The sequence below is a fragment of the Leguminivora glycinivorella genome, chromosome 2 (genome assembly GCF_023078275.1).
Source record: "Leguminivora glycinivorella isolate SPB_JAAS2020 chromosome 2, LegGlyc_1.1, whole genome shotgun sequence".
Lineage (NCBI taxonomy): Eukaryota > Metazoa > Arthropoda > Insecta > Lepidoptera > Tortricidae > Leguminivora > Leguminivora glycinivorella.
Genome location: NC_062972.1, coordinates 24,088,579 through 24,114,561, shown reverse-complemented (window position 1 = coordinate 24,114,561; position 25,983 = coordinate 24,088,579). Strand labels below are relative to the sequence as shown.

At 36.4% G+C, this 25,983-nt stretch overlaps 1 protein-coding gene across 1 annotated transcript; it reads left to right on the top strand.

Annotated features, from left to right (window-relative positions):
* Positions 1-303: 303 nt before the first annotated feature.
* On the top strand, positions 304-25,574 carry LOC125242068 (phenoloxidase-activating enzyme-like). Its single transcript, XM_048150773.1, has 6 exons — positions 304-429; positions 1,153-1,239; positions 3,928-4,093; positions 22,482-22,684; positions 24,173-24,327; positions 25,037-25,574. The coding sequence occupies exons 1-6, from the start codon at positions 381-383 to the stop codon at positions 25,376-25,378; spliced, it is 1,002 nt and encodes a 333-aa protein (XP_048006730.1). The 5' UTR covers positions 304-380; the 3' UTR covers positions 25,379-25,574.
* Positions 25,575-25,983: the final 409 nt, after the last annotated feature.

Below are 25,983 nucleotides of genomic sequence, written 5' to 3'. Positions count from 1 at the left end.
CAAAACAAGTTTTATTACAAAGATGTAACATTTATAATTCAAAGTTGGACAGTAAACGTGTTAAGAAAAATATCTTACTACTAGGGCCTTAGCATGCATTCACACTTTTTATATCCTGCCGGCCTTGCTGAGGTGACAATCGTGGACGCTACGTGGCTTTCAAAAAGCAGTCTGGCTCTGTCGCGCAACAGAGGAGCAGTAGGGAGAGGCTTACGAAGCATAAGCGATCGTAACGTTGGCTAGCGCCTTGACACTTAAGAATATAGAACCAGTACGTTTGTAAGGCAGAGCAGGTTTTGTACGTATCGAGAAACTAAGTAAATACTTTGTTTTGCAAGTTTAATCGTCTCCTGGATGGACATTGGACGTGTTCTGTGACCATGAACTGGTTTTTAGTCATATCCGTTGTGTTTATTTTAAGTGATTTAGGTATGTAGTTGCTATATTTATTATTATTGTTGTGTGTATTAAAACGTATTTCGCTAACTCATACATATTCTATGCCGGTGTAAAGTAGCTCAAAGGTTTTATTTTTAACCCCTCAGGCTTACGCCAATTATGCCCGTCAATTTGGATCAGTGAAATATACTCTAATTCCCACGCTGAAATCAGTGTCTAAGCACACGTCCTACCTACGCAAACGATGTTTTATGCTCATTATAAATACACGTGTATATTATTATGTACCTCTCTACTTAATGTTATCAATTTTAACATATTGCGCCGTTCGGTGTCGAAACTTTGGGACCGTGGGGGCCCAACGCGAAATCTCTTTTCAAAGAGATATCCCAGAGCCTAGTGGATGCTGGTGACCAGAGAGCTGGCAGTTACTTCGGCCAGAGGTTAAGTCTGGCTATCCAAAGGGGTAATGCTACCAGCCTTAGAAGGGCACCATAACACACAGTGACGACTTGGGGAGCATTTTTTACTTATAAGTTAATTTTAAGTTAGGAAATAGTTAGATTACTTTTTCTTCCTTATTATTTTATATATATATATATAATAATATTCCTTACTACGTTTAAATACAATTTCACACGGCTAATAATTTCTAAGGTTAAATAGAAGCTTACAATTTCATGTGCTGTTTTTAGTAATTAATGAATAAAATGTTATTTTATATATTTATTTTGTTCATTCCTATTGTTTTAGTTTATTCAGAAAATTGTGAATTGTCTGATTTACCACCTAAACCAGACAGTGGATGCTGTGGTCGCGCCGTTCGAGGAAACGTAACAAGTAAGTGATGACAGAGGATGTCCCAAGTTAAGAAAATAACATCTTATATAGGTATCCTATCTAAGGTACTTTTCCTATATGTCTCATAGTCTTGGGACGACCCCACCCCGTCTATATCTTATTACCAAAGACCATAAAATTTACCTTTCTGAGTGAATGTTATAGTCTGTTTTATATTTATTATAACTTTTAAGTGTGACACTTAAAAGTGTTTTAATACCTATGTACGAGTAACGTACTCGACACTGCTCACTTTCCCCATCGTCTCCATATAATTACAATACAATACAATACAAATACTCTATATTGCACACCTTGGTAGAATCATAAATTAAATATAACAATATCATAACCATCCCATACATTAAAATGCGACGGCCTAAGACCGCGCTTACACTCCACCACACATAGATGGCGCCACAAAAAAATGTCTTGTAGCTTTCGATTATACTTGTAGATGGCGTTAAGTATCACTTTTGACATAGATTTACGGCTCGGAATTGACACTTAATGCCAATCTACAAATAATCGGTGGCAACAAGGCATTTTTTGTGGCGCCATCTATGTGTGATGGAGTGTAAGCGCGTTCGTAGGCGGTCGCATTTTAATGTATGGGATGGTATGATCTTGTTATATTTAAATATCTGGGCAACCGAGCTTCGCTCGGTTCTGTTTCGTATCCTTGACATGTGTCGCCATCTAGTTCAAAAATGAATAGTACCTACATCGAGCGAAAGAATTCTCAGCCTTAACAACACAACTACTCCACACGAGATGGCGCGCATTTCGCCACAAAAACTCAAATAGTGTATTTTCTATTCGTTTTAGCCTTGACCTGTGTCGCCATCTAGTGTTTGCAATAAATAGTACTTACATCGACCGAAAGAATTCTGTCTTAACAGTACAACTACTGCACACGAGATGGCGCGCGAAGAAAAACGCATGAAAACTCGAAAATTCGCGTTTTCCGGGACCTAAGGATAAGTTAGACCGATTTTTCACCCCCAAAAACCCCCACATAACAAATTTCTGCGAAATCGTTAGAGCGGTTTCCGAGATCGTCAGTGGATATAAATATATATATAAATAAATAAATAAATAAATAAATATACAAGAATTGCTCGTTTAAAAGTATAAGATTTATGATAAAATACAACAATACAAAACAAGGAAGCAACACGAACAAAGATAAACAACAGGCGGTCTTATCGGTAAAGAGCGATTTCTTCCAGACAACCTTAAGGTAGCGGAAATTGATAAATAATGATTGTAATTTTTATGGATATTTAAGTATCGAGTACCTAACGGACGTATTAAAAACTCATGATATTTACTCGTACTGTACGTCCATACGGGCCTTTGCCCTTGCATTTCCGATTTTAAGATGTCACAGTTCCTAATAACCACTCCCCACCTGGTTGTCTTAAGGATATTATATTAAATGCATTAATATGTACATTTTATTTATCCAAATGAGAGATGACTTTATAGAAAAAATACCTTGGAACTTCCTTTCCCTTAACTCTTTAAGGAATGTTCTTATTTTTAATCAAAAAAGGAGGAGGTTCTCAATTCGACAGATTTTTTTTTTGTATGTATGTTACTCGATATCTCCGAGGATCGTGGACCGATTTTCATCGAACGAAGATTTTTTGATCGAACGGGTCTAACCCCGAGATGGTCCCATTGGCACCAAGTCGGGGTCTGATGATGGGATCTTGGAGAAATCGAGGGAACTCTTCAAATGTTATAGGCACATGTAATGTTCTTAGTGTATTTTTCAAAGGTACACCAGTATTTACGCCTGATGGTAATAATTTTATGTGGCTGAGCTGATGATGGAAGGTCAACTCCTCAACGGTTAGGAGTTAAAGGATAATTCTTTCACTACTGTACACATATTCGGACTGATACATATAATATCACTAGGAACCACTAAAAATCAACAAATAAATTAACTTTTTAACAAAAAATAAAACCGCCTTCAAAAAAAGCGTGTTACAAAACACGGAGAAACTAAAAAGCCAAAAATAATAAACCTTCGAATTCAGATTTCTTATCGGATTGCAATAATCTAAACATCCAAATTATAAACAAATCAATTATTTTTGGAGTCGGGGCCAGCCTGCGTATGGTTGGGTGGGGCAAACAGGAAATAGCAAGGCGACGAACAGGTCTGGTACCGACTACAAAAATAATTGATTTGTTTATAATTTGGATGTTTAGATTATTGCAATCCGATAAGAAATCTGAATTCGAAGGTTTATTATTTTTGGCTTTTTAGTTTTTCCGTGTTTTGTAACACGCTTTTTTTGAAGGCGGTTTTATTTTTTACTTTTCTGCAAGTACAGCAATACAACAAAAACTATACGGCTTCAACTAGACTTGTCCTCACCTATTGTACTCTGAAATCACGTTTGTCTAAGGCTCTGACAAAGAATTACACCTATTTTAGCCTTTACCGCAACGCATATCCTTTCTCGCCCACGAGGTAGACTACCCGTCCGATTCTAACTGTATTAGTTAGAGTAGGATGGGTATGGTGTATTTACCTCGCGTGTAAGATAATATTCACACACTTATCGCTAAGCATGTGGATGTGGCGGAGACGATAATCTACCTTTATCTTAATTCTACCCGATAGCTACAACATACCTATGTTAATAAAAAAGTAAATTTGTTAAACAGGTGGCTCCATAGCTCAAATCGGGGAATACCCATGGATGGGCAGCGTGGAATATCGCAAAAAGGATGGTACAATCAAGCTGCTTTGCAGTGCCGTCCTCATCAGCGGGAAATACGCGCTTTCTGGTGCTAAATGCTTTTCTGAATTGGCATTGAAGATCGGCAGGCCGTGAGTAAAAAACTATGACTTAAACACCACAAGAAATATAATTATTTTACTAATAATTCTACAAGGTTCTATCATTTGAGTTTCAATACATTGCGTAATTTGATCAGTTGAATTAATATAGCCTCAATGGTCCGAAATGTCACTGAAATAGGATGCGAGCCGTTTAACGTATCCTTATAGATTAGGTACGATTTAAATTATTAACACAAATTTGCGAGTAGGCACAGTAAAAACTTTTTCCTCCTCACTAGCTCGGAAACACATGTTTTGTCCTTATTATGCCAGCGGGTAAAAACGCATTTTATTCACTAGTGGATAAAGTTTCTGCATCTAATCAAATTTTCTGCATTAAAATTAATAAAAATGTGTGAATAGTGATGAAGATGATTTACCACCTGTGGAACTACCTGGAAGCAGTGATCAATGCATTTTTGCGTTGTACCACAGAATACATATTAGTACAAGTACAGACAGTCAGACACTCCAACAGCCCATCTAAAGAAATTACGACTCGCGCTACGATACTATTAAGTTGAAATTCCGACCGCGCAAAGCTAAATGCCTACAATTATATTGACGTATTAGCAGCGCGCTCTCTTTCTATCGCGTAACTCGTACCTTTTCTGACGATGTAGGGTAGTCTCCTTTTAAAAAATAATATTGGGTTGGTAAGAAAGTAATGAGCGATCGATTGAATTCCACATAAAATTTTTGAGAGAGTTCTAGAATCTTCTATGGTCGAAAGTATATAAAGGGCGAGTCGCACAGTTTCTCGTCAGTCATTCACTAGCTGTCGCCGAGCTAATATAAGGAAGAAAATGGACGAATTAAAAGTGCATGTAAGGCATTGCTTACTATATGAATTTCAGTCTGGCCATTCAGCCGCCGAAGCAGTGCGTAATATATGTCAGCGTGTTGCTCCTGAAGTTGTGTCTGAGGCCACGGCGAAACGATGGTTCCAGCGGTTTCGTAGTGGCGACTTTTCATTATCAGATCAACCTAAGTCTGGTCGACCGGTGAAGATTGATGTAGCCAAATTAAAAACCTTAATTGAAGGAGATCCGAGGCTAACGAGTCGTACTCTTGCTACCGAGTTAGGCTGCTCTCATGTCATCATAGAAACACATTTACACGAGTTGGGAAAAAACTACATATACAGTGTTTGGATAGGTACCACACGAACTTGATAGAGATCAACTAAACCGCCATGCCGATATCTGCATACAACTTCTGTCTTTTCGCCGCACATTCAACTGGTTGGACCATCTTATCACTGGAGATGAAAAATGGGTCTTATATATAAATCACACACGCAAACGTCAGTGGCTAGCTCCAAACGAAAAAGGAATAGAGGCACCAAAAACAGAGCCTCACCCAAAAAAAGTTATGCTGTCCGTTTGGTGGGATATTCATGGTATTATTCACTGGGAACTCCTACCAAGTGGAATGACTGTTACCGCATCAGTATACTGTAATCAGCTTGAAAATTTAAACCAAAAAATCTGTCAGAATCGTCCACAGCATGCTAAAGTTTTTTTCTTACACGACAATGCTCGCCCACACATTGCAAAAGTGACTCGGCTAAAGCTATTGGAGCTAGGTTGGAAAGTGATACCTCATCCACCGTACTTTCCAGACTTGGCACCTACGGATTACGCATTGTTCAAATCGCTAAGCAATGCCTTGAATGAAAAAAAGTTCGATGATCAAGCCCATCTACGACAGTACATAGCTGAGTTTTTTGAATCTAAACCTAAGAACTTCTTCGCCGATGCTATTCATTCTTTACCAGAACGATAGAGACAAATAGTAGGTAACGAAGGCCGTTATATTTTTGATAATTGATTAAAATAATAAATTAAATAAAAATTACAATATTGGTTATGATTCGCTCATTACTTTCTTACCAACCCAATATAATCTTAATATTTAACTAGTACCTTTTTTATATTGCTCTACTTTAGCTCGAATAAACCTAAGATATGTATGTATGTAAACACTTTATTGTACATAAGACAAGTTAGGACATAGAAATACAGTATAGTTATGGTGTACAAAGGCGAACTTATCCCTATAAGGGATCTCAGTCAACCTTTGAGCGAATTGAGAGGAAAACCAGAAGTCAATATAGGAATAAGCTGTTAATACCTAAATCCAACTTAGCTATGTATAAAAAGGACCACACTATAAATGTATTCAAATCTTTAACAAACTCCCCAATACTATTAAATTCGAACACACTGATAAATTGTTCAACTCTAAACTGAAATGCCTACTATTAGAAAAATGCTATTACACGGTCGAATCATTCCTTAAAGATAATACACTAGTTTAATGTGACATCGAATTGGTTTAGGACTTTTAACTCATATATATATATATATATATATATATATATATATATATGTCGGCGCAAGGCACCTGTAACCCTATAGTGGCTGAGGCCCGTGAAGGTGGCCCACATTCCTGGTCCAATGTTTACATTAACAGCATTAGCGGAATTGTCACAGTGATATCTTTGTTCTTTGAGACGGGGCGGATATTATAAACACCGCCGAACGTAGCCGTGGGTCCGATGTGGTACGTAATGAAATTAGTTGTTTATTATAAGCATTCCTTGAGGTGCCAAGAGGGCATTAAGATTGGGACATGGTTGAATATCGACGCGCGACCGCGCGCTATCCCAGAACCGTGCCGTGAGATTACGTGTGCGCTTTAAGTACCGACTTGTACCACTTGACCCACGGATTAGTTTCCGTTTCTGATAACTTAGTGATGTTAAAGCTTTGATTGACTTGGTGTGATTTCTTTGTGATTTGGAACTTAATTAACTGTCGTTGTGATTTAGTAATATTCGTTACCAGTTACATAATTTATTGCATAAACATTTATTGGACTTGTGTCACTTGTGTGTGTGTGTGATATGCCCACCGTTTCCGCCCACCATGGAGCTGGTGCCAGGCCCCTGATGCTTTCGTAGAGCTACCGGCTCCGACATCAGAAGTGGGATCGTAAAAGAGGAAAATTCTGGAAAGTTGTGGAAATTCCGAAATCAACAATGTATTGGAATTTGATTGAAAATCGATTGGAGGTTGTTTTGTTCGTCATTTGAGGATCTACCGTATGGAAGATGCAACCTATTAGGATGGGAATTCTCTAAAATAAGAAAAATACCTGTTGAAATGTTATATGTTGGAAATATTACACCTGCAATTGGTTTGATTACTTCCCGGAAGCGGAATAAGTGCTGCGATATTTAGTCGCGCGATGGTTGCAGAGTGCAGCAACTTTGACTGCGGACACTGTGGTGCAGTACGAATTTATCCAGACTGCACAGCAATCGTTTATCTATTGGGATGACAAGATAAGTAATAGACATTAAGCCTTTATACACTTTTGTGTGTTGTTTTGTTGAGTTTCAATGTTTTTGATAATATGATATGAAGTGTTAACTCTTATGTTAACAGAAAGTCGATATAGCATCGAACGTAATTATTTGATGTCGATTACATTATGCGACGAACCTACGGAATAATGTTTTATGACTGAGATCTTATTACATGAACGGATTATTCATTTGTTTTTGTTTTAGATACCATAGAGATTAATGTATGTTTTATCAGAACCTTGACCATGTCATTTAAATGGTTTCAACGATATTTGGGCGGATTTTTATTTTGTTGTAGCGTTTTGAAAAACTTGTGTTTTTATAAATGTTGTTAGTTTGCATGATAATAATTGTTTTTTCGTGTTCATTAGTCATTCATCTACATAAAATTCAATGAAATTAATAGCATTTTTGTAAGAACTGAGAAAAAAATTAACTTTAATCGGTGTTTCTGGAGCTGGGTGATCCACTGAGTTACAAACTTACTAATGTATAAAAATAAGAAAAAAAGACGTATATATGTGAAATCTTTTATTAATATTAGAAATCAAAACAAAATGAACTTAAATTAAAAAAAAGCAGTAGAATAAACACAAAAGAACCCTCTAAAAATCACTTTTACATATCCACTGAGTGACATTGTGGTCAAAAAACTTCAAAACTTTTTCGTAAAAACATAAAAATCTGTAGAAAAATTAACTATAAACTCCTATTAAATGTAAAGAAGATGTTAAATTTATATAATATCATACTCACAGGTAGGTAAGGCTAACAAAATCTTATAAAAATTTAAATTTACATTTAAGAAAATGCTAGGACAATTTCTCAGTGGAACGTAACATAAAACTAATGGTGCGATTAACATGGAGCTAATTTAACTACGTCAAACAATTAAGCAAACTGTTTTTTACGTGGATGTTAATATCTCAAATACAAAAATAAAAAATTAACTAAGCCCTTTTCAGAAAAAGTGTACATATTCAGTGTCTTCAAAATATTAACTTTTTGGACTCATTTTATGCCTCACGTATGAAAATTGAGGCCCTTAATTTAGTAATTTGTTTTCTTTGTATATTGCATCACATTCATGAAAATAATTAAATTTCCATATAAAAGAGTGACGATATTTTTTTTAATGTAATATGATATGAAAATATAAATGTGTACTTATAACGCGGCTTTATCGTTCCACTGAGTTACTTTTTCATCCACTTGTAAAAGCCCCCTCGACCCAAAGACCCATTTACCCAATAACTAACCTAAATCTCAAGGAACTCTACTTTAACTATCTGTCTCTGTCTTGCATTTAAACGTTTGGCCATAAAAGTGATGTGATCGTCTAGTAAGTGGTGGGACCCCGTAGTTGTGCGTAGTAACCCCTGGTTCTTTAACAAGGAGGAGAGTTGCATGCCTTACAAAACTGTAATTTAATGAAACTAAGATAATTAATTAAAGGTAATTTACTATAAAGTTTTAGATCTATAAAGTTTTAGATTAGAAAGTTAGATTATATTAAAGTTAGGTTATTATAAGAAGTAGATAAATAACGGAAGCAAAGTAACAAAGAACATGTTTTAATCAATGTAATATAACAAACAAAACGATAATTTAGTTAAGTAATCATTCATGTATTTGTACTATACTGGAGAATCTGGATACTGGAACTCTCGTCAGTCGTTGGAGTTGGTTGACAATAGCAGTAGCTCAGCTAGAGTAGAAACAGTGGTCCTTGTAGTCCTTCCAGGTGCAACGATGTAGATAATAAATACATAAACATAAAAAAGGTTTTTGGTAAAAATCCCCAACTCCTACTTGTGACTCCTGTCGCACGAGAAGCGTCGGATAAGCCGAAGTGACTCTAAAGTTATGGAATTTAATCTAATAAAATCTGAATGCTAAAACTAACGCTTCCTATACTAGGTGGGGTATGGAGTCTCCCTAAACCAATCACTGTGGGAAAGTCCCTTGATTGGGCTTCCTAATCCCTACCTCCCTATTCCTAGGAGTATAAGACTCAGCGAATGGCTAGAAAACGTTTCACAATTCCTAATGGTATTCCGATGATTGAAACGTCAAGTATTCACCAGAAACCCCTACCTACTTCATTTCACTCTAAGCTAATCCCATAACCCATTCCCAAAAGCTGTAAGCTTTGATGGCAGATCCGTAGATCAATTTATACCCTTAGGTAATAAATGCAATAGGCCTTAGCCTTAACATGACCTTAGTCAAACTGTAAGCCTTGATGGCAGATCCGTAGATCATTTTTACCCTTAGGTAATAATTGTAATAGGCCTTAGCCTTAATATGACCTTAGTCAGACTGTAAGCTTTGATGGCAGATCCGTAGATCATTTTTACCCTTAGGTAATAATTGTATTAGGCCTTAGCCTTAATATGACCTTAGTCAGACTGTAAGCTTTGATGGCAGATCCGTAGATCATTTTTACCCTTAGGTAATAATTGTAATAGGCCTTAGCCTTAATATGACCTTAGTCAGGAATACAATTCATTAGGTATAAGTTGCGTGAATCGACTGTTTCTATTATACAGTATGACTCCTAACTCTGCGTTCCGCTCGGTTAGTGCACTTAAACCATAAAATGTCCACCTGAACATTATGTCAAACAGCAGCGAAGAAATAACATAGATCTTACTTCGTGCCATCAAAATGAACTGATATTTCATATCAAACAGCAGTGAAGAAATAATAAAGATCTTACTTCGTGCCATCAAAATGAACTGATATTTCATAAATGTTAAAAAATATTATCAAAATTAATTTCAATCAAATATTCAAAATCTTCTAAGTAGAAACAGCTAATAATAATATAGAAAAGAAAATAGTATAGATGGTAAAATTATACCAATGATGTTATTCAACATACATGAGAGAGGATTGTCCACATATGGACTTTTTAGGAATATGATGCATAATATATTCATTATATTTCAGTAATGCAATAATTCTATGTTAACTCATCTAACTTCTCGTTAATATTGATGAGTAACATTTGTTCACATTAAATATATTATTTGGGACATAATTCCCCATAAAGAACTTTTAGTAATATGTTGCATAGTGTATTCATCATATTTCAGTAATGCAATAAGTCTATGTTAACTCATCTAATTTGTTGTTAATATTGACGAGTAACATTGGTACACATTAAATATATTATTTGTGACATAATTCCCTATATTCAATATATTTCAGTAATGCAATAAGTCTGTGTTAACTCATCGTATTTGTTGTTTATATTGATGAGTAACATTTGTACATGTTATATATAATATTTGTGACATAATTCCCCATACTCATTATATTTCAATAATGCAATAAGTCTATGTTAACTCATCGTATTTGTTGTTTATATTGACGAGTAACATTTGTACACATTAAATATATCATTTGGGACATAATTCCCCATATTCATTGTATTTGAGTAATGCAATAAGTCTGTGTTAACTCATCGTATTTGTGGTTTATATTGATGAGTAACATTTGTACACATTAAATATATCATTTGGGACATAATTCCCCATATTCATTGTATTTGAGTAATGCAATAAGTCTGTGTTAACTCATCGTATTTGTTGTTTATATTGACGAGTAACATTTGTACATGTTATATATAATATTTGTGACATAATTCCCCATATTCATTATATTTGAGTAATGCAATAAGTCTGTGTTAACTCATCGTATTCGTTGTTTATATTGACGAGTAACATTTGTTCACATTAAATATACTATGTGTACTCAAATAGTAATCAAAATACATAATAAACAAAATAATCATCTAATCTCATGATATCATAATATAGTTATTTCCTTAGGAAAACATCGTAAAGTCACTTCTTTTATCAAACCGTAATTCAGAACACTAAACAAAAAATATCACTCACTTCTTTACTTTACACTCAGTCAATTTCTGTAAGAATGTCCAATAATATTTATTTATTTATCATCATTAAATTTATACTACAGTATCAAGATTGCTCAGTCTTGCTATAATTCATAATCAAAAGTAAAACTGCTTAATTGTAAATCAAATCAAATCAAATCAAATAATTTACCTAATTACCAACGCTAAAGCGTTCTCTTTTAACAACCGCTTTACATCAGGCGAGCCGTATGCTTGTTTGCCACCGACGTAGTATAAAAAATACGTTTAATTGAATGACACTTACTTAATGTACACATAATTCAAGTAAACATAGTAACAACACGCCCAGTATAAGTTGATCCCGACGCGCTCAGTTATCCACCAATAGACACAGTGTAATTTAAAATGGCCGTCCGCCTCGCGTCGCGTCGAACGTGCAATCCAAATTATTTTCAACTTTTAGGAATACACTAAGAAATCACTATTCATATACACAGTAAATATTAAAACAACTACTAGATCGCATTGAAACAGGATATTGGATTAATTCACAGAATATATATTAGTACGTTAAATAGAATATCGAAAGTACAGAATTCGCGACTAAGTGTCGCGTCATCGCGAGTCGCAACAATCCGCCATTTTGAAACTTGAAGGTCAAATCCCAACACTCGCCGGCCCGCGGCGTGGCTAGTACCGAATCAGTAACGTTACGTCACGGGAATAATTCGCATGGTCATTTTCGCTCGGTTTAACGCGATGCCTTTTTAATCTAAATTGTTTGTAATTGATACATAACGATAGGCAAATACTTAAACTACGTGGTGAAAGTATACTTGCAATAACAGTGTAATAATGAACTAAAATTATAACCGCGAAGATCTAATCTTACGTACTTTGTAGACTTGTCACAGAGCCGGGATGTAGAGTAGATCTTTAAATTATCAACACTTTATTAACTTTTTGTGTATGTGAAAAATAATGGAAAGCAATAAGCATTGTGTTATAAACTGTGTTTGTGTCTTAGTGAATTGGTTAGTGAAATATTTACACTATAAAAGCAAGCTAGTGTCCCGATGGATTGTAAATGTAAAAAGGTATGTAGCTAAAATAGTTTTATTGCAATTACGTACTTAAAGCGGGGTTCTTTAGTTTATGCCACACGAACTATATAGTATTATTTAAATAACACACATAAAAATGCCAATGAAAACCGTCACGTAATTAATTATGTAGTTCACTTGCGCACTAAAATTATTAAAGAATAATTAATACCTGTTTTCTTAATGTCAGAAGGTCTTCTTTATGTCGCCTTCGATGGCTAGCTCCTTCATTCTTCATAACTGTTCTATTGGCTTACTCACTAAACCTCCTTATTCTGAACTATGCAAACCTTAGCTCCAGCCTCCTCCGTAGTCACAAAGTACTTCTTCAAGCTTCTCGAATCAAATTACCTATTCTTTTAATGTTATGTCTTCAACGTTCCCGAACCTAATGACCCCATCTGACGCTGCGCTCAGAGTTTTATTCCCCGAATATGACGCATGCGCTGTTCTTGGTGACGCTCCCCAAACGCCCGGGACGCGATTCTCTAGCGTCTCATTGGTTGAAGTTTTTCGTCCAAAGTTCCGCTTTCCTCGATAACAACGCTTACGGCAATAGTGTAAGGAATGTTTGATTTTGTAAATTACGCTAACTTTCATATTTTTATCCCGATTTACTGCTTTCCTCGATAATAACGCTTTTGGCAACAGTTTTAGAAATGTTGATCTTTGTAAATTATGTACGTTTGAATTCCGGGAATAATTATTATTTTTCTATCGTGTGATCTCCCCAGCGTGGCCTTGTGCTGCGGGTAGCAACAGTGATCGTTGTGCGAAATGTGCGTGCCCAAATTCCGAGAATTGTTATTTTCAATTTCCTGGAATTTTTGTTTCTAAGCATATTTAATTTTACAAATACTGTATTCAAATAGTGTAACTATTTGATTAGAATATTACTTATTATGAAATCATACAACACAACATTAACATAGACAATTGTCTAAAAGAAACAAAGTCAGATTATTCAAATAATTATATACATAGATTTGTAAGAGGCGAGGACATCGGGTCGTTACACACTGAGAAACAATATTTCTCAATGGAACGTAACGGTTACGCCTTTGAGAAACAAAATTCTGATTGTAAATTAAATTATACAAACTCTTCCCATAAACGTTATATATTATTAAAATAGATAAACTAACTAGTAATATGAACAGGTAGTTTCTTAATAAAATATACAATACACCTTCGAAAACGTAGTCACTATGTGGAACTCAGAAACGGACCTCTAAAACACGCTCGAACAAATACTTCCTTCACGAGTTGTGGCGTGCGACTGACAACAAATAACCAATATGGCGTACACGGCAAGACATTATTATGTTGCCAGAATAAAAAATAACCTACCACTTTAGTAGTAAAATAAGTAAATATTGACGAAATTTCTCCGTAACTCAGTAGGATTTTCCACAGAGCTACTTTTTGTGGTTTATGTTTGAAATGATTTTTTAGTATTCTAAAACTATTTTTGATAGATAAAGCGTTGTTTAAATTAGAAATTAATGTACAAAGAAATATTTAAGTAAATAAAAACATATTGTTATGATACAAAAATAATATTTTAACGCCTATGAAACATAAGTACTTCATGGTAGGACATGGGAAAAACAACACTTTTGTTGACTTCAAACAGAAGTTTTTACTAAAAATATGACTAATATTCATTCAAAACTAATAATTTCTGAAAGACAATTTATTTATTTATGCATAAATATCAAACGCCTGTAAAAAAGTGATATAGAATTTGTGCAATCTTTGTCAGAAGAGGTAGGACATGCCAAATTTGGTACCATACAACAAAAAAAAAATTTGCCCATTTTGTTGACCTGATTTTGAGAAGTTTTTTTTGAAGTTTTCTGATAGAGATGCTGAGTATTAATTACTATAAGAGGTAATTAAAGTTTACTGTATTTGAACTACACATTGTTTAGTGTTGTAATTAGAAGAGCCTAGCCGGTGAGAAACCACTATTAAGAAAATGTGTTTTTTTTTGTCAAGTAATCTGGATAGCGAAATCTTGAGCCAAATCATAATTGCTTTCGTTGAATACTTGATTAAAGGTATCAAGCTTTTGTATGCTTATAAATTAACAGCGAAAATGATGCAGTCTAATGTGTTATCTACATCTCGGTGGAAAAGACATTACCACATGATAGTACCTGATGTTCAGTGAAGCACCCACTGTACTGTCGTGATGAGAATTTGTTTGATTTGATTATCGGGTCGTCAAGTGACGTGACATATTTAGTTGAACTTCTTTGATAACATTTTCATTAAAAAAAAAAAAAGAAATAAGTAGTATCAAGATATTCATGAATCATCGATAGATCATTTTGGTTATGGTTAGTTTCATGCAATTTGCTAAATGCTCAATGAAAAGAAATGGATTCTTATCTTTTGATTTATAAAGATGTGGCAATTATTAAAACCATGAAACAGGATCAACTGAGGTTTGATTTAAGAACTATTTCATTTATTAAGGAGACAATGACAAACTTTGTTTCGATAATTTTTAGAGAAAGGGACATTATATAGTCCACATAAAATAGAAGGCTTGCATTCTTTATGATATGTGTTGGCATTGGCATTTGTGGTGTCGTTGTTGCCAGATTTGGTTGTGTTAATTGTGTTTGACTCCGGTTGGTGAGTCGTATATGTGAGAGAGTCGCTTGGCTAGTCTCGGCTCAGGTGGCGACAGAGTTGTCCAGTCTGTATGAGATGGCGACCGAGTCGGCCAGCCTGTAGTGTGATGGCAAGCGAGATAATCTCAAGTAACATTTAAAAAAAAAAAGTGGCAATCTTGGGTAGATTGCGAGTAAATAGGTACAACCATTGAGCAGAGAATGCAGAGCGTTAGCGTAGTAGGTATACGCATTTGAATTTTGATTAAAACTGAATATGATTTTGAGAATGAATAGTTTGTCAATGCATCTTTAATCTTTTTGTTGGGTTAATGTGTCGTTTTTTTTTAAGATATCCGTTGGATTGGTTTATTGCCTTAATATCTGGTAGACCAGAGTTGGCTGAACAAATTATATGTTGGGAAAAGTGAAACAATTTTTGGCTAATTTGAATGAACTGGTTGATGTTTGATGTATTATAGACGTGGTCAGTTTTGACGTATGACGTGTAAAGTGCCCCTTGTGGACTATTTAATTGCTAAATAAATAATTTAAAGTTTAGAAACTTTAAACAAGGTTTACGAAACTAATAACATGTCCTGGTTTACCTAAAAGTTTTTGCAAGTCTTTAAGCTTTTGATTTCACTGTCAGTTCTGTTAAAGAAGACAATAAACTTGAAACAACAATATTAAGGTACAGTGGTGCGTTTCTGGAGAGTTGAAAAAAAATGACAAAATTATAATGTACCTATCTGTTAACGAACAAAGAGCTATTTTATTCTAATGGCGTCATCAAATAACGTCTGTTGGGTTTAGCAAGCCCTTGTCCTTTAGACATTTATGTTGCTGGAGAATATTGCTACTGTACTGGTTGGATCAGTAACTTTATAGTGTGATGGTTGTTTTTGTAAAAGCAACAAAATACGTCGTTTTAGACCACAACCACAGGAAGAAAATATGATGAAAGAAGAAAAGCCAGTTATTTACAGCTTTTCTTACAATGCCGACATTTTACATCACGACTATCACGAGTTACAAATGTTGTTGTTGTTGTAAGAGTTCGTAGCTGATGAGGCTTCTGTACAAGTAAAGTATAATCGAGCACTTATGTTATTGTTTATAGAAACGGTACACGAATGGGTCCTGTTAGTATTTCTGTTGAAGCAAAATACAAGAGCCAGAGATTTTTAACAATTAATTAGGAGACCCTGAACTGAACATTCATAATCTAAAAAAAAAATAAAAAAATAAGTTACAGTACTGTACTTGTACAGTACATATCTTCTAAATATACTTCGAAATCTTATGTTTCTTATCAAAAATGAATTAGATACACTGTTGACAGTGTTGACCATTTCATTTCAGTTCATTTAGTTATTTTTTTTGATAAAGCACATTCGATTACTTCACATTTTGGCTGAAGCAATAAAGTACCTACCTAAACATGATTCTTGGACATAACAAGTTTTTGCCGTTTCCTGAATAAACAATGATAATGTATTATTAATTGGAAGATATATTTAAATTGAACTTGAAGAAGAAAATTTAGTCCGGATAAGCTTCGTTGTGACATCGTGTGTGTTCGATGACAAAAAAAAAAGAATGTTATTACCTATTACTTAGGTATTACTTGAATATTGGTCATGTGAGACTGTAGAAGCTTTATTATCACAATATTAGTTTATGGCCGATGGCTAGCAAATAAACTTAAATTGAGTTACGAAGACAAATTTTCCCCGTATATATGGTATAATATAGCACTGGCGTAGTATGCTTGAGCGCATAATGCTCAAAATTAAGAATTCTATTCAAGATAGCAATGAAGAGCAAGGAAGCAATGAAGAGAAATGGGGTATGGTGTTGAGCTCTTTTAATACAGTAATTAAGGTTATTGTTGTAGAATTATAATCCCAGTGAATTGTTTATAGCATATTGAAGAATACTACTGACCATCGTGACATTCATTTGGTGATTATGATAACCTAGTCATGCTAAATGTTAAAAAAAATATAAAAAAATTGTGTGGATGAATAGCACTTGAACAGCAGTATGAAGGCTATTTAAGCAGCAGTGTAAAAACAAATTATGAAGAAGCGTAGATAGTTATTTGTGAGTATAGCAATTGAGATGAAATCTACGCTCTGAATTGATATTGAATGCATTTACGAAATCACAAAGGAAATCAACTTAAGTCTATTTGAAGTTTTAAAGTCAATTTAAGATACCTTATTAATTTCCTTCGATACAAATTGATACTTCTTGTTGATTTCTTCGATTCTTCGACACAAATTGATTTTTATGCATTGATAACAACAAAATATGCACTAATAGGTGCGTGCGATGTGGCGCTACGATGTCAGATTGTTACGTTCTCATGAAATATGGTTAATGATCATCTGTTGATGAAATTAGTGAACAGTCAGGATCAGCCCGTGTCGGCGAGGTGTGACGATACACATGGATGCCGAGTTTCTGAGTTTTGATGTCACATGGTTGGCATTGTGTTTTGCAACGTTATCTACTGCCTTGGTTGCTGGCCGTAGCCGTAGGTCATATTCCTAACCCAGTGTAGCTGGTACGGAGACTGCGCGGTGGTAGTGACAAGCAGGAGGATTACGGTTGCTTTATGGTTTGTTTTGGCGTGTGGCCATTAATATCACATATGCGTGATGAACTGATGTTGAGACAATTGATTTGGGTCGAATTTGTGAAATTCGATTTTGGGCTGTTTCTGATCTGTGTTTTATGTGAATATTGGTTTTGATACTATTGACAACTTGATTATAAGTTGTGGCATGGATTTTGGGAACTTAACTTTCTGTCATAGTTGTGACTTGATGGCAAGATAGCCGAGCAGATTGAGTGATTAAAATTGTACTTCTTTTGAAAGCCTGTGATTTTATTGGGCACACTGGGACGTGTGACAGTCAGGATCGCCGTGTCGGCGCAAGGCACCTGTAACCCTATAGTGGCTGAGGCCCGTGAAGGTGGCCCACATTCCTGGTCCAATGTTTACATTAACAGCATTAGCGGAATTGTCACAGTGATATCTTTGTTCTTTGAGACGGGGCGGATATTATAAACACCGCCGAACGTAGCCGTGGGTCCGATGTGGTACGTAATGAAATTAGTTGTTTATTATAAGCATTCCTTGAGGTGCCAAGAGGGCATTAAGATTTGGGACATGGTTGAATATCGACGCGCGACCGCGCGCTATACCAGAACCGTGCCGTGAGATTACGTGTGCGCTTTAAGTACCGACTTGTACCACTTGACCCACGGATTCGTTTCCGTTTCTGATAACTTAGTGATGTTAATTGAACTTGATTGACTTGGTGTGATTTCTTTGTGATTTGGAACTTAATTAACTGTCGTTGTGATTTAGTAATATTCGTTACCAGTTACATAATTTATTGCATAAACATTTATTGGACTTGTGTCACTTGTGTGTGTGTGTGATATGCCCACCGTTTCCGTCCACCATGGAGCTGGTGCCAGGCCCCTGATGCTTTCGTAGAGCTACCGGCTCCGACACATATATATATATATATATATATATATATATATATATATATATATATATATATATATATAATACAAATATATACAACAATATAATTAAATTAAATAATTATTACTCAACCAGTACACAATTCATTGGATAGCCATGACTTATGCAAATTCCTCTTGAGTGATGCTACCGATTGGGACATTTGGGACGATATGTCTTAGTGGTATGTAGGTTTAATTTTAATAAATTCGCGTGTAACTAGTTGGGAGTTTTTACTTAGAAGTATTAAACCTATTTAGTATAATCATATAATGATAAGTAATGGTAATTGGATGTAAACCTATAATAATAATAACAATTTAAAAACAGTTCTTACCTTTCATCGTCCTTAGGGAGCTTAAATAAAGTTAAATTTGGTTCGCAATCCGTGTTAAGACAGCTAAACACTGCACAATATTTCTTTGGCCTTTTTTTTGTTTATTGTTATCAGATTATTAATACTCGTATCAATTCTGTGACAGCGGTCGAATCAGTACGTAGGTATGCGACGAGCACCTCTCGCGCGTGCGTCACCTCGCCCGTGAGGCCCTACTGATTGCCACCTGTGAGGGGTGCTTACGATTCGATACCTACACGCGCGAGTGGGACAGGGTGGCTAGCCGAATGGCACAATCGCTCACGAAACGCTCACGAAACGAAGCGCTAGTAGATATCTATCTCTATCGCGCTTGCGTATTGGCGCGACAGAGCCAGCGGCGTATCGCTTTCGTTTGGCGTCGGAGAAATGCCATTCGGCTACGGGGCCTGGCCCAAACGAAAGCGATACGCCGCTGGCTCTGTCGCGCCAATACGCAAGCGCGATAGAGATAGATATCTACTAGCGCTTCGTTTCGTGAGCGTTTCGTGAGCGATTGTGCCATTCGGCTAGCCACCCAGGCCTGGTTGTACTTTCCTCGCTATAGTGAGGGGAAAACTTTTGTGTTACACACGGGTGCAATGTATTTTACTTCTCGTGTGTTGAAAAACTCGCTAAGTTTAGGATTTTATTTTCAACTATAGAATCCTTTCACTTACTCGTTTTTCAGTTCCACACTCGGCGTTAAAATACAACTTTGTACAAGGGTGAAATGTTGTATTTTAACGCCGAACTATTGTTATTCAATTTTAAATAAATAGTTACAAATATGTTAACTAGTTACTGATATTTCTATTAAACTGTTTTAGTTCTTACAATTATTTCAGGTCCAATAGCGTTCAGTTACATCTACATGACTCTAATATTATGAACATAAAAGCGGGTTTAGATATATTTTTTCAAGTGACTAAACTATTAATATAACAATAAATATAAATATACTAACTATACACAACAACAAATATAGTTTATGCTAAAACTAAATATAAAAAATCTCACCTAGAGAACCGACCTCTGGAAGTGAACCCAGGATGCTGGCGGCGTTGCCCCTTTGCACCGCTAAACTTAATTTTTGGGCAAAGAAAGACCCTGTCCTGTACTCCCCCGAGACACCGATTAGTCTGACCGACACTTCTTTTATAAACTGTTTATTGTCCGTCGACCACGGGCCCAGCGTCTCGATGGCAAGCGCCGCAAATTCATAACGATTTGTTAAAAACGCATATTTGCGCCGTTTCAAAACTGGCCCCGTAGCCGAATGGCATTTCTCCGACGCCAAACGAAAGCGATACGCCGCTGGCTCTGTCGCGCCAATACGCAAGCGCGATAGAGATAGATATCTACTAGCGCTTCGTTTCGTGAGCGTTTGAGCGCCATTCGGAGCCACCCAGGGTGGCCACCCAGGGTGGCTAGCCGAATGGCACAATCGCTCACGAAACGCTCACGAAAATCTATCTCTATCGCGCTTGCGTATTGGCGCGACAGAGCCAGCGGCGTATCGCTTTCGTTTGGCGTCGGAGAAATGCCATTCGGCTACGGGGCCTGGGCCTGTTCTGCGGCAGTCCCGGGTTTCCGGGCCGATGCTTCAACGTAGGACGGTGCTAGCGTATCGACGCTGGTAGCGTCCCACCACAGAATATATAATAGTACAAGTACAGAAGGCCCACTGCTTTGATGTTCACGAAATGCCGCCTTTTTAAATGCCTACATTTTTTTTACAAAGAAACCAGCCGCACGTGCGCAGCGTCGGATGATAGGGTTGCCTATGGATTAAAACGAATTAATTACTCAGATAAAATTTTATACTATTATATTTAATTCTTGGGTATTTTCTAGATATATATAGGTACAGTATTTTGGTTTAAGTTCTAACATCACAAGCCTTATTGAACTTTTCCGTGGGACTTAATCAATAGTAGATCTGTGTAAGAATGTCCTATGGTACATATTTTATTAATGATGTCTATTTAACTCAGCATTGTTAGCTATTCCACACGCGGACATCGCATATGAACCTTAGAAAAAACTCGCGACGTAAAATAACAATAGAAAGTGCGAACGTGCGTTCCGTGAGAACGCGCGCCACCCCTGATTAGGCCGCAAACTCGCGGCCGCCGGCACGTACTTGTAGCACGGCGATAGAATCGCGGAGTGAGCCGCCCCTGGTCCCACGCTAAAGGCCGGCCAAGACTCCAAGGCACAAGAGTGCAACCGTCAGGTCTCTTGCCATCAGTGGCAGACAGGCCTGACGGCTTCAAAGTCACAGGTAGGGAGGCGGTGCAAAGGGCGCGTCGGATGAGATCGTTTATTTATAGTGACTAAACGCGTTACCTTCAATAATATCTCATGTAATTTGTAGTTGGGTCGGCCTCTGGTGTGGGATGCCACGTGTGTTGACAACTTGACACACTTGCGCCATCTGGTGGTGCTGGTCATGCGGCGTCTGTGGCCGAAGACCTCAAGCGCCGCAAATATACTACCCTTGGCAGCAGTTACATTTTTGCGGCATTTGGTGTAGAAAAACTGGGGCCATGGGGGCCAAGCGCGAGTCAGATGTACAAAGAACTAGCGGCGCGTCTTATTGACGTCACAGCTGACCAGAGGGCTGGCCAATATTTTACTCAACGCATTAGCATTGCCATCCAACGTGGCAATGCGGCCAGCCTTCTGGGCACACTGCCCGGTGGCAGCGACTTGGGCGAGTTTTTTTATTTATGTCACCGTAAAATTGTAAAAACCGTTAGTTTATAATTTCACTAGCGAGATTATGAACTAACGAAATATTGTGAACCGTAACGTACAGTTCACAATTTGACGGATTATTTTTACGTTAGATTATAATCTAACGAAGCGAAACTGTCAAATTGTAAACTGTCAAAACTGAATATTAAATCGCAAGAAATATACCAATTAAGCCGCCACATAACAAGCAAAGTAACTGATAATTTTGTTTATTTGGCGAGTTCGGCCATTTCCTTAAACAATATATCTAATTTTGATGAAAAAAAATTAATGAGGTTTTTGATTGACATCTGTGATTGCAGTGTCTATTTGTGTCAGTCACTCTATGGCCACAGAACGATCTACTATAAAACCGACCAATCAGAGCGCTAGCTTCGTTCCGACGCCATAACAGTTTACAATTTGACGGTTTCGCTTCGTTAGATTATAATCTAACGTAAAAATAATCCGTCAAATTATGAACTGTACGTTGCGGTTCACAATATTTCGTTAGTTCATTATCTCGCTAGTGAAATTATAAACTAACGGTTTTTACAATTTTACGGTGACATTTATAAGTTATTTTAATTTAATCTAATTTATTTTATTTATTATTATTTCTAAGCTTATTTATAGTTGTTATGTTATTTGTTTCTCAATAAAAAATCATCCTGTGACGTGTTAATATAACTATTTGTATTTTGACATGTCTAAATATTTATAATTATCAATTTCAGAGTAAATGTACGTGTAGGAGACTATGACGTCAACAACGATGGGCCGGACTGTGTAGATGCTGCTGACGGACAAATTTGTACTGACGGAGCGATTTCCATACCTATCGAGAAATTTACAGTGCATCCCGACTATAATAGTAGAAACAATGATCGTCACAATGACATAGTCTTGATAAAGCTTGCCAAAATGGCTCCGTACACAGGTAATTTTTAGTAAATGGGCAGGGTGATTGCTATTGTTATTGGCCCACACATAATTGACATTACCCAAATATAATTTAATTTGAAGAATGTGCTTTTACAAACATCAAATTTAATCTTAATGTTTGCCTTATGGTATTATGAAATAAAACTATGGAAACGGATTAAATCGTCTATAATGAATGTACAATAAAATTCATCCCGACGACGTTTCGAACACTTAACTGCATTAGTGGTCAACGGGTGACCCGGGCAGGCGGGTGAACGGGCGTAACGGATTACCGTTTCCATAGTTTTATTTCATGAGTAACTATCGCGGTAAGTAAAGACAATATTATGGTATCATGTTTGTGCGATACCTAAAGATTAACTAAATTAATAACTTTGAATGGCCGATACAATGTTTAGGCTAAAATATATATCGCAACCGCTACCGTGATGACCTTTACATTCAAAAAAGATTAAGATACAGTTGGCTTATATCATAACCAATTACGGGCTGGTTGTTTTAACACTTGGGTTTTGGATATAATTATTACTTAACCAAATCTAAGGCACGACTTTTACAGAGCATCCATGTAGGATTGAAGAGCGTTGGCATAGAGAATCTCGAGTACGGAGAGCTTTTTCATTTTTGACTTTGACTTGAATCGTGACAAATCAAATACATTTCGGTCAGAATGAACACTCAATTCCACTTGTCCAAAGCACTCAAGAAGCGAGTCCTCAAGCACTGCAGAGAAATACAAGCAGCAGCCCCTAGCAAAAGTGTCCTCTTTCAAATATCTTAGGAGCCTGATCAGAAAGGACAACGGGTTAGCCTCTGAGATCCCATCTAGGATTGCTAAGGCCGCGTCCACTTTCGTGCGATTAATGCATCGTGTCTGAGGACCGCATGATCTAAAGCTGCGGACGAAGTTCATATTCATGACGACCGGTCTGACTCAGTCGGTACTGACCCTGCCTGCTAAGCCGCGGTCCTGGGTTCGAATCCCGGTAAGGACATTTATTTTTGTGATGAGCACAGATATTTGTTCCTGAGTCATGGATGTTTTCTATGTATATAAGTATGTATTTATCTATTTATGTAAGTGTGTATATGGTCGCTTAGCACCCATAGTACAAGCTTTGCTTAGTTTGGGGCTAAGTTGATCTGTGTAAGGTGTCCCCAATATTTATTTATTCATATTCATGTATTCCATTGTAAATCATATTCATTTGTACAGTTTCGTCTTACATTCAGTCATTGTCAGTGTGCAGAGCCATGGTTCTTCCGATACTTTTGTATGCTTCGGAGACGTAGTGCTTGTAGAAGGGCATGTACAAGGGCGACATTCGCTTGCTAGACACATTCCATTTGCGGTATCTAAGTTCCATTCTGCGCATAAAAAGACAAGATAAAATTCTTCATTCTGTGTTCATTGCTAACTCATAATACTTTATAATTCATTTTATTGCAATTTAAAATTAATAATACTTAACGATTTCAGATTTCGTCCGTCCGATTTGCATGCCATCCATCGACATCGTACAGAAGGCACCAAAGAAGCTGTACATGACGGTAGCTGGGTGGGGAGCGGTGAACGCAACCGTGACAACAAGTAACGTGTTGCGACGGGTTCACGTACCTTATGTAGACTTTTATGTAAGTACTGACGTACTAAGTACGTATATACTTAAAACTATCAAACAAATCGTACGATCAGAAAGATATCAAAGTTAACAGGATATAAGTCATTATTGCATTGGATCAATTGTAGCTTTTTTAGCTTAAAAGCAAGAAAAATGAACATTGGTAAGTATATAATTATAATTTGGATTAGAATTTCTATAAATTGTATGTTCCTTTGCTAAACTTTCAATATAAGTAAATCAACCACAAAATTAAAATTTTGAAAAAACCCCCTACCGCGACATAGTAGACCGATTTTCATGAAACATGGCTAAGAACACTCCCGACTAACTCAGCTTTCAGACAAAAAAATAAAAAAAAAAAACAAATATTTATATCGGTTCATCCGTTCGGGAGCTACGATGACACACACAGACACATACACAGACAGACAGACAAACAGACAGACAGACAGACACGTCAAACTTATACCCCGTCGTTTTTGCGTCGGGGGTTAAAAAAAATAACAATTATCATGATGTACCAAACTATATAAACTATCAATATCACGATGCATATTTGAGAGAAAAAGGAATTAATCATCCATCGAAGATGGAGAAACAACCTCGAAATGGTAACTTGGTCGTAACTTGTAACACCGCCCAATGCTCAGAATTTGTCCCTCACCTACGATTCCAATACCCCAAGGAGTCCAAGGACTAACAAAAGCCATGATTTTCAGCTTTGCAGACATTTGTACAACCAAACGCGGTTCAAACATCTTCAGCTGTTTGAAGGGCAGCTTTGCGCCGGCAGTAAGAACAGAGACTCCTGCCAAGGCGACTCGGGAGGTCCCCTTATGTTGCTAAAAGGGAAAACTACAGAGTTGGCTGGCATAGTGAGCTTTGGTCCAAAACCTTGCGGACTAGGAGATATTCCTGGAGTGTATACTAATGTATTTACTTACTACGATTGGATAAAGACTATAATTGAAGATGAGCAATCAAAGAAACAAACAGAAACAAGAATAGAAACGACAACGGAAAAGGAACTTTACTCCGACCTGATTGTTTTCAGAGAGTGAGCTGATGTTCGTCAAGTTAAAAGCTTAAAAAAAGGTATTCATTGTAAGTTGTACCTCAGTAAAATTAAACAGAAAAACATGGACAGAAGTTATTTTTAAATCCAATTTATATTTAATAAGTCAGGTAGAAATATATAAATTAACTGAGACCGTTACGTCACTCAATTCGATTTCATATAAATTCCATATTAGCAAGTCGTTCAAATTCGTTTTGACAGTTCTTAAAAAGAAGCTGATTTGACTAGGAGGCAAGTAGCCTATTGAGCCTGCTTACAATAGGCTACTTGCCTCCTAGTCAAATCAGCTTCTTTTTAAGAACTGTCAAAACGAATATTACTGACTTGCTAATATGGAATTAATATGAAATCGAGTTGAGTGACGTTATGATCAACTCAGTTACTTTATATATTTCTACCTGACTTATTAAATAGAAATTGGATTTTTAAATAACTTCTGTCCATATTTTTCTTATAATTATTTGATTTTTTATTTCGTGAATGGTATAAAATATTTTATTTTAAGTACAGTCATTCCCTATTATCATCGGAAAGAAGTATGAGCTCAAAAACAAAACTAATGCCATACCTACGTTTACTTTGCAGACA

Bases quoted from the DNA above. Each gene is read 5' to 3' on its own strand.
- LOC125242068 (XM_048150773.1), top strand. From the start codon at position 381: ATGAACTGGTTTTTAGTCATATCCGTTGTGTTTATTTTAAGTGATTTA. The intron at 1,240-3,927 runs GTAAGTGATGAC...TTTGTTAAACAG, and splicing joins CGTTCGAGGAAACGTAACAA to GTGGCTCCATAGCTCAAATC. The intron at 22,685-24,172 runs GTAATTTTTAGT...TAACGATTTCAG, and splicing joins CAAAATGGCTCCGTACACAG to ATTTCGTCCGTCCGATTTGC.